General features: G+C 37.0%; 1 protein-coding gene across 4 annotated transcripts in view; it reads left to right on the top strand.

Moving 5' to 3' along the window:
- Positions 1–14,963, top strand: part of ICA1L (islet cell autoantigen 1 like) — a 173,082-nt gene that overhangs the window by 76,816 nt on the left and 81,303 nt on the right. For all 4 annotated transcript variants that reach the window (XR_005218917.1, XM_037850256.1, XM_037850257.1 and 1 more), the window contains 6 exons: positions 2,090–2,213; positions 3,358–3,556; positions 5,877–6,002; positions 7,380–7,478; positions 12,660–12,745; positions 14,302–14,345. Coding sequence is in view for 3 of the 4 variants with exons in the window: in XM_037850256.1 (XP_037706184.1) it covers positions 2,090–2,213; positions 3,358–3,556; positions 5,877–6,002; positions 7,380–7,478; positions 12,660–12,745; positions 14,302–14,345 (678 nt within the window). In the remaining variant the exon portion in view is untranslated. The remainder of the gene's footprint in view (positions 1–2,089; positions 2,214–3,357; positions 3,557–5,876; positions 6,003–7,379; positions 7,479–12,659; positions 12,746–14,301; positions 14,346–14,963) is intronic.

Raw genomic sequence — 14,963 nt, 5'->3', positions numbered from 1 at the left:
TACATAACTCTTGAGTTCCTAGGAGTGAAATATAACTATGGATAAGAGTAGTAATTGGTAAATGCAACTCCAAAGATGAGAATTGAGGTTAAAAAAAAAAAAAAAACTTAAAGGGTTTGTAGAAGTTGAATATGTGTTGAAAAAAGAGATTTGGAGTCAGGGGAATAAGCTTAAAGAATGAGAGCAGCCTGTGTGGATAGAAGAGTTTGTATTTGGGAATAGTAAAGGAATAAAGAAGGAAATAAAGGTTGAGGTTAGATTATTATGGACCCCAAATGTTACCAAGCAGTAAAAAGCCATCACAACCATTGGGCCAAGGGAGTCCTATATTAGAAATGGAAATGTGAAGAAACATTGGTAAGTTTGCGTGTCTTTCATTTTTCCCTGAAATCACTAGATCTTTTAGCACTCTGGTAGAACATTTCAGAACAAGGGTGTGATACACATATATAGATTTCATTGTGCAGTTTTCTCTTTGAAATTCTGTATAAATATATGATTCCTTGAAGCTTATTTTGTTTATACCTCTTCTGTTGGGAGTAAACTTAGACAAATTCATTAGTTGATTCAGCATTATAAACCCTTATGGGAATCACCTGGTGAGGTGAAAAACCTGTGGAGATGGGATCTCTATAGTTTTTGACAGGCAGATCCTAACAACATCAGCACAGATTCAGCCTCATCTCCTACCCTTTCTGCATTGATAGGGATACAGTTCAGTGAGGATTCCTGTTCAGTTGAAACTTTGTCATAATGAAGTATTCCAGGTTCTTAGAGAGCTTTCTGAATTACCGTATACAAATTAAATATTTTCTAGTTTTCATTGAGGTGCGTTTTCTGAAGCTCTGATTAAAAGGAAATGTGTAATCTGTGCATCTCTCCAATAATCAGAATATTAAATTAGTGAGACTCACCAATTCCATACACTCTGGATCCACATGGCTTTATTAAAGATGGTACTGCAGAATGTATAGACATCCTCCCCCATAATGCCGCCCTGCTCTCCTAGGGCCAGCCTTATAGCCAGGACGGGGAAAGCAGCAGGAGTGGAGAAAACAGCAAGTGAGGAGGCCTGAGTTCTATGGCTGCTTCAGAGATCCCTAAGAATTTTCCTTTCCTTTCGGTTTTTAACTTCAATTTTTCTACCAGTAAATAAGAGCAAAATTAGGCTATTTGTGGTCATTTTTTTTTTACTTTAAGCTTAAAGTGTTTAAGTTTGAACACTAATGTGCCTCCTCCCTTTATTACTTTTTTGTGATTAGAAGTTGTCTAGATCAGTGCTTCTAAAACTATCTGTGGAGAATGACTGTTTTTTTGTTTTGTTTTTTACTTTCAATTTTGACTCTTAAAATGAATTACTAAAAAAATGAAATAAAATCATGCAAAAGAAGCTCACTTTTTAATTATTAGATTCAACATATATAAAATGGTCAAATTGGTTAAAAAAACAATTATTCTCTTTTTCTGTACTATCTTGTCACAGGCTGTTAGCAGACAGCTCTGGACTGGCACTGGTCTGTGGACCACTCTGAGAAGTAGTGTACTGGATGAAACATTTTAGGGTCTCAGCAGCAGAATTGTGGACATCTGTGGGTCTGGGATATTGAGCATAGGAAACTGAGGCCAAGGTGGGAGGCAAGAGTAAGTTACAAAGTTTAAATAAGAAATGAATACTTTGTAGGAGGCATAAAATGCATCTCTGTACATTTGAAAAAATATCATTTATGGTTTTGTTTTGCCATTTTTGAGGATTTTCTTTTGTTTTTGTTTTTGTTTGTTGCCACTAAAGATCACTCTTTTCCGAAGTGAGGTCCAAAATCATTATGTGGAGTGCTTGTAAAAATTTTTTTTTAAAGTGGATCTCCTGGTCCCATCCCAGACCACAATCTCGGGAATCTCTGGAAATCAGAATCTTTGTAGATGGAATCCAGGAATTTGCATTTTTAATATAAGCCTCTCCTTTTCTTTTCTCAGGTATTCCTATGTTTAGAAAATTATTGCTGTCAGAATTTTAGTTGCATGTGTATGTATGTTTTTTAAACAAATGACAAAATTATAAAATTAACTATACTGTAATTTTTTTTGCTAGTGATATCAGAGGAAGAAAATGAGCTAGGACTCTTCTTAAAGTTTCAAGCCGAACGTGACGTAACTCAAGCTGGCAAAATAATGGATGCCACTGGCAAGGCACTCTGTTCTTCAGCCAAGCAAAGGTTCACCATGGTTTTGCATCATCCTTAAAGCTGTAGTCAATAGGACAGTTTTGCGTATTTTTAAAGGTCACTGATCATTCCATAGAGGATAAATGAAGAAAAAAATACATTGCAGTATATAATTGTTTTATATATAATAGTTTGATGCCTAACTATTAATTATTAATTTTGTATTTGAAACACTTGTTTAAAAAATTGAAGTTCTTATTTGTTTAATGTCTAGAAGTAGCCTTTAGGCCTGTATTTAAATTTCTTTAGTCGTTTTATATAACTGAATCACAGAACTGCTAATGTTTTAAATATGCATATTTTCATTCTTCTTCTTTCTTTTTTACTTGATACTATACTATCCATGGGAAGTACAGGACTTTTCTTTTTGCATGGAATAAAATTTCTTTTTAGTTACATATTTTCTATTTATCATTTCACAGTTTTTTAGAATAAAGATACCTGCTGCAGAGAATCTCCGACAGTTACTAAATATAGCCAAAATATTTGCATTTTCAGAAGAAAAATAAAAATAGGCCATATCAGACCTGTAATGATGATGTCCAACTTAGGTGACTTTATTCTGAAATGCCACATCATTGCAAAAGTCTAACTTGAAGGCAGTGACAAATACTCAGTGCAGGGCCCTCCAGTGCCACTGAGTTAAAAGCAGAACAGAGGAGTTGGATTTGTTCATGTTTCTTAAATCCCTGATTTCTTGTCCTTATCTCGATTCTCATTAGTTCTAGCATTTTATCTGCTCTTCTGTACCCACATTTTTCCTAAATTTGTCAGATGAAAGACTTTCTCTTTATAGGATTATGCTTTATGAATGCAGGCTCTCTGCATTCATACCCATGGAACTCTATTCTAAATGGCAGATTTACTTGGCAGGTTATTTACACATGGATTGACATCCAAAGTTTTACAATAATGTATTTCTTAAAATAAGAGAAAGGAATGAATCTTATGTTGGCAATCCAAAGGCCATATGATCCTTATTTGCTGATTAAAGCTCCTTAGGTACCTTAGTAATTTCCTATTTGTAGACTCATCTTGATGGTAGATATGCTTTATAGTTGGTTTATGCCTTTGTTTTTGTTTTGTTTTGCTTATGGGATGTATAGCTCTTTGATTTTTACCTCTCTGCCATTAGATTAGCCTTGTATACTCCTCTGTCTCGTCTTAAGCAAGAAGTAGCAACATTCAGTCACAGGGCAGTATCTGACACCTTGATGACAATTAATCGGATGGAACAGGCACGCACAGAATACAGAGGAGCTCTGCTGTGGATGAAAGATGTTTCCCAAGAACTGGACCCAGACACCTTAAAACAAATGGAAAAGTTCAGAAAAGTATGAAAATATGCCCTTTTCCTTTACTTTATACATAAGTGACTGGAACTGCTACAGGATAATTTAATGGAGATCATAAAATGCAGACTATTTTTAGAAAATATGTATTACATTAAGATGCTTTGCTGCTTTGAGACATTGAGGGATAAAATGTTGTCAAACTTTTTTTTACTCTTTGAGTTGCAACCCCTCCCCCATCAATCTTTTTTATTCATCTCTTTTTAGTCTCCCTCATAACAGAATGAACTCCTCTTTAAATGTTGCTTACCTGCACTTTTGGGATTTGTTTGCAGGAAGAAAATAGTTTATTACCAAGGAAAAAAATTAATTTCAATGAAAATCCATGTAAAATGATTATCAATTATAAGAAAAAGTGGAGGTTATCCAGTTTTTCATTCTGCCACAATACAGTTAGACCACATACTTTTAAAGCAGCTATTTATGTATGGGCATAAATTTTTGCTAAATAAACTCCTTATTATAGATTATATTCCCTAAGTTTACCATACATGTATAATAAGTTCATTCAGTGCTTCATTTCATGACTATTTAGAGAACCTATAATAAAAATAATATTTAATATTGATTGAGCCTTTTACTCTATGGTTTGCCTCATTGATTACTCCCAACAAACCTGTGAAATAGGTAGACAGGTGACCTCAGGCCACAGCAACCTCTGGTTATTCCATCTACTTTATAATCCTTGACCATCAGCATACAATCCAAACCCCATCTCTCCACCCAAAAAGCCCTGCATAGTCTGATCTCTGGTCCCTGCAGTCTCATCTTGCACTTACTTCCTATGCAAGCACAATAAGCTCGTTCCCTGTCAGGGCCTTTGTCCTTGCTCTTCCCTCGGCCTAGAATGCTCTCCCTGGGTGTTAGTATTGTCCTGTCATCACCTTTCCGTCTTTTTTCAGGTATCATGCACCATCTCACCGAAGGCTTCCTCAATCAACTTATCAAAAGTAGTTGCCTGTTTCTCTCCACTTATTTTCTATCTTTGCCACCTGAAATTATCTTATATATTTACTTATTTTTTCTTGTACCTCCCCACTTGGGGATAGGGGAGGAGAACATTGTCTCATTCACCACAGTATCCCCAGTGCCTAGAATGGTGCCTGGCACATAATAGATACATTATAAATGTTTGTTGAATGAAGGAAGGAGTCTATTTAGAAGTTGAGGATTCCCGCTACCTGGTGACATGTGATTTACCATATTTCTAAGAAATATAATAGGCCTTTGTTTAAATTTATAAATATATCCTTGTGATTCAGAACTATTATTAATGTTTCTCAACATTCTAACTGTGTCCCCTTTCCATTTATTCTTCTGTTGTTAGCTAAGTATTATACTATCCATGAGTAACTTTGGCTGTTTCTTTTTATTTGGTTTTCTGGTTTGCTAATGCAGCTGTTATGCAAAATACCAGAAATGGATTGGCTTTTATAGAGGTGGTTTATTTGGTTACAAAGTTACAGTCTTAAGGCCATAAAAGTGTCCAAGCTAAGGCATCAACAATAGGTTACCTTCATGGAAGAACGGCCAGTGGCATCAGAAACACTTACGTTGTCTGGGAAGGCATGTGGCTGGTGTCTTCTTCCTTTGTTCCCAGGTTGTGTTTCAAAATGGCTTTCTCCCAGGATGTTTCTCTCTAGGTGTCTGGGGGTATTCTCTCAGTTTCTTCCAGGCAAACACTGGAATAGCAGAAGTCTACTTTCAATGGCCATCTTCAAAATGTCTCTCTCAGCTGAAGCAATGAGCTCCTTGTGTCTGAGCACTTAGAGGGCTCCAGTGATTTAATTAAGACCCGTGCTGAATGGGCAGGGTCACATCTCCATGGACATAATCTATTCAAAGTAATTACACACAGTTAGGTGGGTCACATCTGCATGGAAACAAACTAATCCAAAGAGTCCAACCTAATCAACACTAATATCTCTGCCACCACAAGATTGCATCAAAGAACATGGCATTTTGGGGGATATAATACATCCAAACTGGCACATTTGGAATAAATGTTTTTCTTCTTAATCATATCATTTATCATTCTATCTATTCTTAATCTACCATTTATCATTTAATCCATTTATCATTTCATACTTTGGTAGCCTAAAGATGTCTGTCAGAAAGAATCTCCTACAATTACTAAAAATAACCAAAATCATTGCCATTAATTGTGAAATATTATTAATACATGGAAAATGAATCTCTCTTCTTCATTACAGCATTATGTGTCTGAAAATATTATATGAAGTTGTATGCTATAGTTATATCTGTATCTTGATAATAATAATTAACATTTTTGTATTTGCAGGTACAGATCCAAGTGAAAAATAGCAAAGCTTCTTTTGACAAGTTAAAGATGGATGTTTGTCAGAAAGTGGATTTACTTGGAGCTAGTCGCTGCAATATGTTATCTCATTCACTGACTACCTACCAGGTACCCAACTCCATGGTCAGCATGCCCTTGCAGTAAAAGATGAGTGGTGAGATTCCTTTTTAAAAGTTGCCTAAAGGAAAAAAAAAAAGATACAATTCATCAGATTCCTTTGACTGCTGTAATTGACTTGTTTAGCTTGTAACAGTCAGATTCATACAGGTGTACACTGAAAAAGACCTTAGAGATAGTCTCCTCCTGTAGCCTCATGTTGTGCTCCTTGGTGTCCCAGGATTTCACTGAAGGAGACTTAGGGACCATCTGGGTTGAGGAATGGAATGTCGAAGAGGTAGGATTCAGGCCCATTAGCCCTTGTTTACTCAGAGCTGCTTCACTTCTGTTTTTCAATTTATACATACAATTTACTTTGAAGCAAAGATGCTGTAGCCCAAAAAGTTTGAAAACATTTCTGCCTTCTTCCACTGACATTTCATGGACAAGGAAAGTGAAACCTAAGATAATTAATGTAAATGACAATATTGAACTTAAAAACCAGTTTTCTAACTCTAGGTTATGTGTTCTTTTCATTCTGCCGAGGTGCCATTCCTAAACCACTTTAACCTCAAAAGTCTCACTTGTACTTACACTACCCAGATTATACATAAATAGCATACAACACATAAGTTAGATATTCATAAGTAGCAATTCCAATTTTAATATGTTTGTGAACCGCAAAGTAAGAGAACAAATTGTATTTATATAATAAAAGAATAATAAACTTAAAGGAAAAGGACTTTCACTGCTGCTTTTAAGGAATCTGTCTAATTCAGTTCATTACTGTGGAATTTAGGAATCAAGAAAGGATGCACTTTAAAAAGCGGATACAATAATCTGTGTAGCATAATGCTTGAAACACAATAGCTGTTAATTCCATTCTTTGTGTTCTCCACTCACCCCCTCGCTTAGAACTGGAAACTTGAAACAACAAGGAAAAGGTGTAATTACTTGAGTTAGCTTGAGAACATGTTTTTTGGTGATTTTTGTCAAATTAGTGTTTATATATATTTACCAACATTAAGGTTACACATTTGAACCTCCTTTTATAGAAATGGCTATTTTCCATACGTTTGACAATTCTTTTGGATTTCTTGGTGTTTTAATCCATCAGCTTTCATTCTCTTGGCCATGGTTACTCTCTAGGTGGCTCAAGTGCATTCCAGTGCTATATACAAATAGACACACTTACATGCAGACACAGATGCTGACTCACATGCAAACTGCCATTTTACAGCACTGTCTGCTTCCCCAGACTTGGAATTGAATTTAGTTCCTGCTTCTTAGTGCTTGGCAACTATTCATCTACTACACCGTAAGTAAAAATAGCACTTGAAAGCATCATGGAGGGGAAGCAGAACTGTAATTACCTTTTCTTTTCCACAGAGAACGCTACTTGAGTTCTGGGAAAAAACAGCTCGAAAGATGTCTCGTATCCATGGGGAATGTACTGGCTTCCGTCCATATGATTTTGTATCTCTCAAGGTACATTTCTTTTTATTTTCTTTTGTTGAATGATTTGGGTGATAACATTAAAACTATTTCTATTACATGCTTATTTTCTTTTTTACTAAACTATTTTCTTATTTACACCAATGCCACAACAATCTAGACACAAAAGAACAAATATCTTTCATATCTTATAACCATATATTCCTGGACTTTGGTCTGGATTTTTAAGTCAAATATTGTATGACCTCACTTATATGAAGTATTAGAATGTGAAAATTCATAGAGTCAGAAACGAATATAGTTCACTGGGGGCCAGGGTGGGGTAGGGAATGGGAACTTAATGCTTCTTAATCAGTTCATAGTTTCTGTCTGGGGTGTTGGAAAAGTTTTGGTAATCGATGCTGGTGGCGATGGTAGCACAACACTGTGAATGTAATTAACACCAATGAATTGTATAATTAGAAGTGATTAGAATGGGAAATTTTAGGTTGCATAGATGTTACCAGAATAAAAATTTTAAAAGCTGATAGAAATGTACAACACAATTAGTGAACACCAATGTAAACTATGGACTGTAGTTAATAGTATAATAATATTGTTTCATCAGTTGCAATAAAAATACCATACTAATACAAAGTTTAATAATAGGAAATATTGTGTGTATGTGTGTGTGGGAGGGGTGTATATGGGAACTCTGTACTTTCAGCATGATTTTTTCTGTCAACCTACACCTTCTCTAATTAAAAAAAAAAGTACCAAAAACCCCACTATTTTTCTGTTATGCCTAATTTTAAATTTACAAAACATTGGGAAGCATTTTTCTGCACCCTTTCAAGCCAAGGATCAGCACTTGCCTGATTCCAAATGCTACGAGCAACACTAAGTAAATATATGTGAATACTGCTGACAGGCTCAAGATATTAGTAAGGTGAGAGAAAAAAGAGGATAAAGGTGAAAAATGATTAAAATGCAAAAGAAATAGTAAAGGAGAAACTAAGATGGCGGCTAGGTGAGACAGGGCAAAAAAACACCTCCATGAAAAACACTAGGTAAAAAGCAGAAAGTGACCCAAAATACCGGTTACAGCGATGCACCAGCTGGACGAGGTCTGTTAGTTCCACAGGGGCCGTATACTTGGTGAAACCGGGAGTCTGCATTCTGAAACGAGTGAGTAAGCTGGCTGGAAGACCCGCAGCCGCGCGGCGGTCTGGGGAAGCCAGGGTTTGGCGTTTGGAAACTGATGGGCTCCTTTTAAAAAAAAAAAAAAAAGGAAAAACCCAGGAGCGGCTGCAGCTGCGATAGTGGGAACCACACAGTAAAACACAGCAAGAGGAGGCTGGGCCAGCCTCTCGGTGTCTGGCCTGGAAGATAGCCTGCTGCAGATACCCTTGGGGCCAGGGTACAGAGGGGAGAGCCGGAAGTAGAAAGAAACCCTGCGGCTAGCAGCTGGCTCCCCGGAGGGCTGGATAAACTCCTGCCCGGGGCCGTGCCCACAGGCCAGAGCCCCGCCAGTTGTCCCGGAGCTGGGAAGGAGGAACTGTGCGAGGAGAGGGGTGTTGAGATGCCCCGTTCAGCCATCTTTGCCTCAGGTGGAGGCGCCCCTCCATGGCCCGGTGGCCTGGGGCTTCCCTTGAGGGATGGCGCGCACTGGTGACGTAGCACGGCATTCCCTCAGCAGAGGTCCTGGAGGATTGCAGCTGGGTGGGGGGACCCGCTCGGAGAACCCAGGAACACTACGCCAAGTCCAGTGGTTTGTGGGACAGCGAGAGAGAGGGTCTGGGGCTGAAATGAAATGAAGGCTTAGACTCTTGTGGTGGCCTTGAATCTCTGGGAACCTGGGGGATTTGAATATTAAAGCTGCCCTGCCTCCCTAGCCACCAGGACACATGCCCCACATTCAGAGCGGACGGCTCCAGCAACATACCCAAACTGAGTTCTCCAACTGAACCCCACAAGAATCATTTCCCCACACACTGTGGGGACAAGGTGGAGAACTGACTTGAGGGATATAGGTGACTTAGAGACGCCATCTGCTGGTTAGTTAGTTAAAGTGTACGCCACCAAACTGTGTTTCTGAAAAATTAGATAGGTATTTTTTTTTTTTTTACAACTTGAAAGAACCCTATCAAACAAAGCAAATGCCAAGAGGCCAAAAACAACAGAAAATCTTAATGCATATGATAAAACCAGACGATATGGAGAATCCAGCTCGAAACACACAAATCAAGATATCTGAAGAGACAGAGTACCTCGCACAATTAATCAAAGAATTACAATCGAGGAACGAAAACATGGCAAAGGATTTAAAAGACATCAAGAAGACCATGGCCCAAGATAGAAGCTACATGAAGAAAACCCTAGAAGAGCATAAAGAAGACATTGCAAGAGTAAATAAAAAAATAGAAGACCCTATGGAAATAAAAGAAACTGTAGGCCAAATTAAAAAGACTCTGGATATTCACAAGACTAGAGGAAGCTGAACAATGTCTCAGTGTCCTAGAAGTCCACAGAACAGAAAATGAAACAATAAAAGAAAGAATGGAGAAAAAAATCGAAAAAATCGAAATGGATCTCAGGGATACGATAGATAAAATAAAACGTCCAAACTTAAGACTCATTGGTGTCCTAGAAGGGGAAGAGAAGGGTAAAAGTCTAGAAAGAGTATTCAAAGAAATTGTTGGGGAAAACTTCCCAAACCTTCTACACAATATAAATACACAAAGCATAAATGCCCAGTGAACTCCAAATGGAATAAATCCAAATAAACCCACTCCAAGACATATTCTGATTAGACTCTCAAATACTGAAGAGAAGGAGCAAGTTCTGAAAGCAGCAAGAGAAAAGCAATTCACCGCATACAAAGGAAACAACATAAGACTAAGCTGTGACTACTCAGCGGCCACCATGGAGGCGAGAAGGCAGTGGCATGACATATTTAAAATTCTGAGAGAGAAAAATTTCCAACCAAGAGTACTTTATCCAGCAAAACTGTCCTTCAGATTTGAGGGGGAGCTTAAATTTTTCACAAACAAATGCTGAGAGAGTTTGCCAATAAAAGACCTGCCCTACTTCAGGTTCTAAAGGGAGCCCTACCAACAGAGAAACAAAGAAAGGAGAAAGAGATAATAGAGAATTTTAACAGACATATATAGTACCTTACATCCCAAATCACCAGGACACTCATTTTTCTCCAGTGATCACGGATCTTTCTCCAGAAGAGACCATAAGCTGGGACATAAAACAAGCCTCAAGAAATTAAAAAAAAAAAAAAATTTGAATATACTCAAAGCACATTCTCCAACCACAATGGAATACAAGTAGAAGTCAATAATTTTTGAACTATAAGTCCACTATTTACTTCCTACATGATATAAAATACACAAACTCTAATGACAAATCAGTGGTTTTGAACTCAATGTAAAATATGTAATTTTAGACAACTATATACAGGTGGGGGAATGGAGGAGTATAGGAACATAGTTTATGTGTCCTATTGAAGTGAAGGTGGTATCAAAGAAAAACAAGATTGATATGGATTTAAGAGGTTAATTTTAAGCCCCACAGTAAACACAAAGAAATTACCAGGGAATATAACCATAGAGATGAAAAGTAGAGTTTGGGTTAAGAGAAATGGGGGAAGGGGCAATGGGGAGTTAAGAAATGAGTGTAGGGTTGCTGTTTGAGGTGAAGGGAAATTTCTAGTAATGGATGGTGGGAAAGAGCATTACAACATTCTAAATGTGATTAATCCCACTAATGGAAGGCTAGGGAGGGGGTGGAATGGGAAGATTTAGGCTGTATATATGTTTCCACAACTGAAAAAAAAAAAAGACAGTCTAAATAGATGACAATTGAATGCCAAGGATGAGCTTGGATGGGATTGGAGGATAGAGGACAGGTGGCTCAAAGGGACACAGATGAGACATAAAGAAAAGGAAATATAGAATGTAAGCTTCGTATCATTGTTGAATCTCTTGTACCTCTTAGCTGCGCTTAATGGGATTGCATAAAAGAATGTTCTTGTTCATGGGAAGTGTACACGTGAATTATAATGTATGTTCAAGGATGTGTGCAGCTAACTCTCATATGTTCAGAATACAGAGCAATAGATGATGGATGATAGATAGGGAGGGAGGGAGGGAAGAAGGGAAAGAAATAGCGATGTGACAGCATGTTAAAGTTGGTGGATTGAGCTATCGGGGGAGGGGGGTCAGGTTATGATGAAATTCTGTGTATGGGGTTAGTATTGTTTTTGCAACTGTTCCTATAACTTTGAATCTATTTCAAAAAAAAAAAGTGATAGTAAAAGGTTATGGAAAGGAAACTAGGGAGGAACAAGTGATGAAAAGTGGTCACGTGTTCTCAAAAAAATCTCGACGATTTTTTAAGTTATAAATAAAATTTATTTTATCTTCATACTGATATCACAGAATGTGTTTCATAATACAAAAATTTTCCAGTTATAGTCTTATTTATGTGTAATTGAAGCTCAAGAAATTAACATATTAGTAGTTCTTTCTATAACAACTTGCGAAAGGTGTTCACTGACTATGATTATAATACTTTTTAACATTTGCGTATCTTCCTGTCAGCCTTCTTTGCATATGATATATCCAGCAGAGAAGCATTTCTTCAATTCTAATAGACTAGGTTTTGGTACCTTTTAACTTATCATTTTGCCTTATTTTTCACTAAACCTTGAAAATATTGCTGGTGGGTTTACTCAAGCTGGGTGTGGAACCTGTGATGAGTTCATTTGGTCTGGATTTTTTAGTCATTTTCAGTCCAAAATTCATTTCTGAATTAGCTTTTTTTTTAACTTCTATAAAATGCTTTACTGGATAGCATACTGTGTATCTAGGCAAATTTGATACCCAATTTCTGCTTAGAATTGAAGTTGAAAATCTTTAGCTGTATTTAGAGCATTGCAATAGAGGCTGGCAACACAGTATGCATCTTCTGTTGGTATTCAATAAAGTTCTTCACCCTGCAGCTAGCCCACATCAAGTGTGTGTGTGGTTGCCACAGACTGCCAGGATAAACAAGTACACAGGGCTCAGTTCAAATTATATTAGCATACATTTCCAATGTCTGTCGCTCTTTGGTTCCATAATTATTCCTGTTTCTTAGTTTTCTTTAGAATTTTTATTCTCATTTTGTTTGTAGAGAACCAGATTCTTTCCATGTATTTAACATTGAACTTCTTGTCCTTAGCAACTGCAAGACACTACAAGCAGGCTTACTGAAGGTCATAAAGAAGAACAAACAGAAAACATTTGCATTACTGAAAATCTCAATAAGTAAGCAGGCAAAAGTTATATATAGTGTCATGAAAGTCTTGAATACCATTGTACGATATATTTGGAAAGAGTTGTTTCTTCTCTGATTTACTGAATACTCATTTCTATGTTATTTTCCTAATCAACGCTATGCATTTATTTTGAAGCCTTTTGTTTTTTTCCATTTTTAACACAGCAGGCAAAGGAGATGACGGGTACAGAACAGATTGGGGCAATAATTCTAGACTCTGGTTTGGGAGACTGAGCTTCACGATAAGAGCCACAAGTACCTCTACCTCGTGACTCCCTAAAGGGGCACTGGAGAGGAAAAAGGACAGGTGCCAGCAGTTGTGTGACAGTAGCCCAGAAGACTCCTTTTAAAAATCTGTCTCCAAAATAAAGCAGATGGGACTGAGACTGTTTACCTGAAAACGGGCACTTTCCACACACATCTTTCATGTTGCCTCTTTGCTTTTAGTTACATCCTCCCTTTGTTTTCCTTGAGTAAAAGGTGATCTTAAATATAAAGCATTTCTCTATTTTCTCTATAAGAAAATGTAAAACAATTTTTTGGCTAACTTGAATATATAAACTTTTTAGGATGTAGATTAAATAATCAAGTGTCTAGTTATAAATCAAACTTTTTAACTTAGTTAAGCATTGTTATTAAAAATCATGTTAATGAAATATATACTAAATCAGTAAAATGTTTCCACCCTCACATTCCCAAAAGTTTTATTCAAAATCTTCTCATACATCTTCAGCTTTGAGAGCTAGTTTTTGAGTTAACTAACAAATTCCTAAGCACTTCACCTTCTTTTCCATCCAATTTATTTAAAACTATATCATCATTGGAAATTCCATTCCAAGTCACAGTGCCTATTTGCTCTGTAGATATAGTTTTGTGACACTTGCCAAATAAATACTGCATTGTTTTTTGAGTATCTTTAAAGGCTTATTAAAAACAACCTCTAATATTAGCAATTGTGAAGTCATATCCCAGGGATTATGGCTTAATATATTAAATTTGTCTTACTTCCTGATTTTTCCATCAAATGGATGCTTATAAATTGGTTGAGAATTTTTTTAGGCTAATGTGTCTTCTTTTGCAAACATTACTTTGTTGTTTAAAATGGACTACCACATTTTTTCCCAAAGCTGTTTATTCCCTCTGTTTACTTTCTGAGTGTTCTCGAGCAAAACCCTTCAATGCTTGAAAACTAAATTTCAAACTCTATGACTTTGGTGCTTCCTGTTAAGCCTGTCAAACTGATAAATATCCTCTGTGATATAGTACTTAGCACAGTGGCTACAATGCTGAACATGATGCCTCGCACCTCGTTGGTACTCAATATATGTTTATTGAAAGAATGAGGGGGGGAGGAAACATTAATTTCATAGTCTATATAGATCTACAAAAAATCTAGGAAATTCTCTGAGATGTTAGGAAATCTGGACAAATATTTCAGCTGTTATTTTTCAAATTTTTTTTAAAAAACCATATGTAACCATTTGTGGAACATGAATCCCAAATATATTTTAACCATAATCTTTGCATTTTTTGTTTTTTACTTCAGGTTAGTTCTGGTAGATGAGGAAGTGAACTTGGGAAGTGAACCAGGTAAGATGATGAATTCATTATTTTGAAAGGATCACATTTTAAATATCAAAATAGTTTCTCACAATCTTTTAAAAGAAATTGTGTTAAAATCTATTTGTTCTGGTTTGCTAATGCTGCCGGTTATGCAAAATACCAGAAATGGATTGGCTTTTATAAAGGTTTATTTGGTTACACAGTTACAATCTTAAGGCCATAAAGTGTCCAAGGTAATGCATCAATAGAGTACCTTCACTGAAGGATGGTCAATGGCATCTGGAAAACCTCTGTTAGCTGGGAAGGCACGTGGCTGGCGTCTGCTCCAAGTTCTGGTTTCAAAATGGCTTTCTCCCGGGACATTCCTCTCAAGGCCGCAGCTCCTCTTCAAAATGTCACTCTCAGTTGCTCTTGGGATGTTTTTCCTCTCTTAGCTTCTCTGGAGCAAGAGTGTGCTTTCAATGGCCGTATTCAACTGTCTCTCATCTGCAGCTGCTCTCTCAGCTCATGTGCATTCTTCAAAGTGTCCCTCTTGGCTGTAGCAAGCTTGCTCCTTCTGTCTGAGCTTATATAGTACTCTACTAAACTAATCAAGGCGCATGCTGAATGGGCGGGGCCACGCCTCCATGGAAATCATCCAATCAA

The sequence above is a fragment of the Choloepus didactylus genome, chromosome 9 (assembly GCF_015220235.1).
Source record: "Choloepus didactylus isolate mChoDid1 chromosome 9, mChoDid1.pri, whole genome shotgun sequence".
In the NCBI taxonomy this organism is placed as follows: domain Eukaryota; kingdom Metazoa; phylum Chordata; class Mammalia; order Pilosa; family Megalonychidae; genus Choloepus; species Choloepus didactylus.
This window is presented reverse-complemented; position numbering and strand designations above follow the sequence as displayed.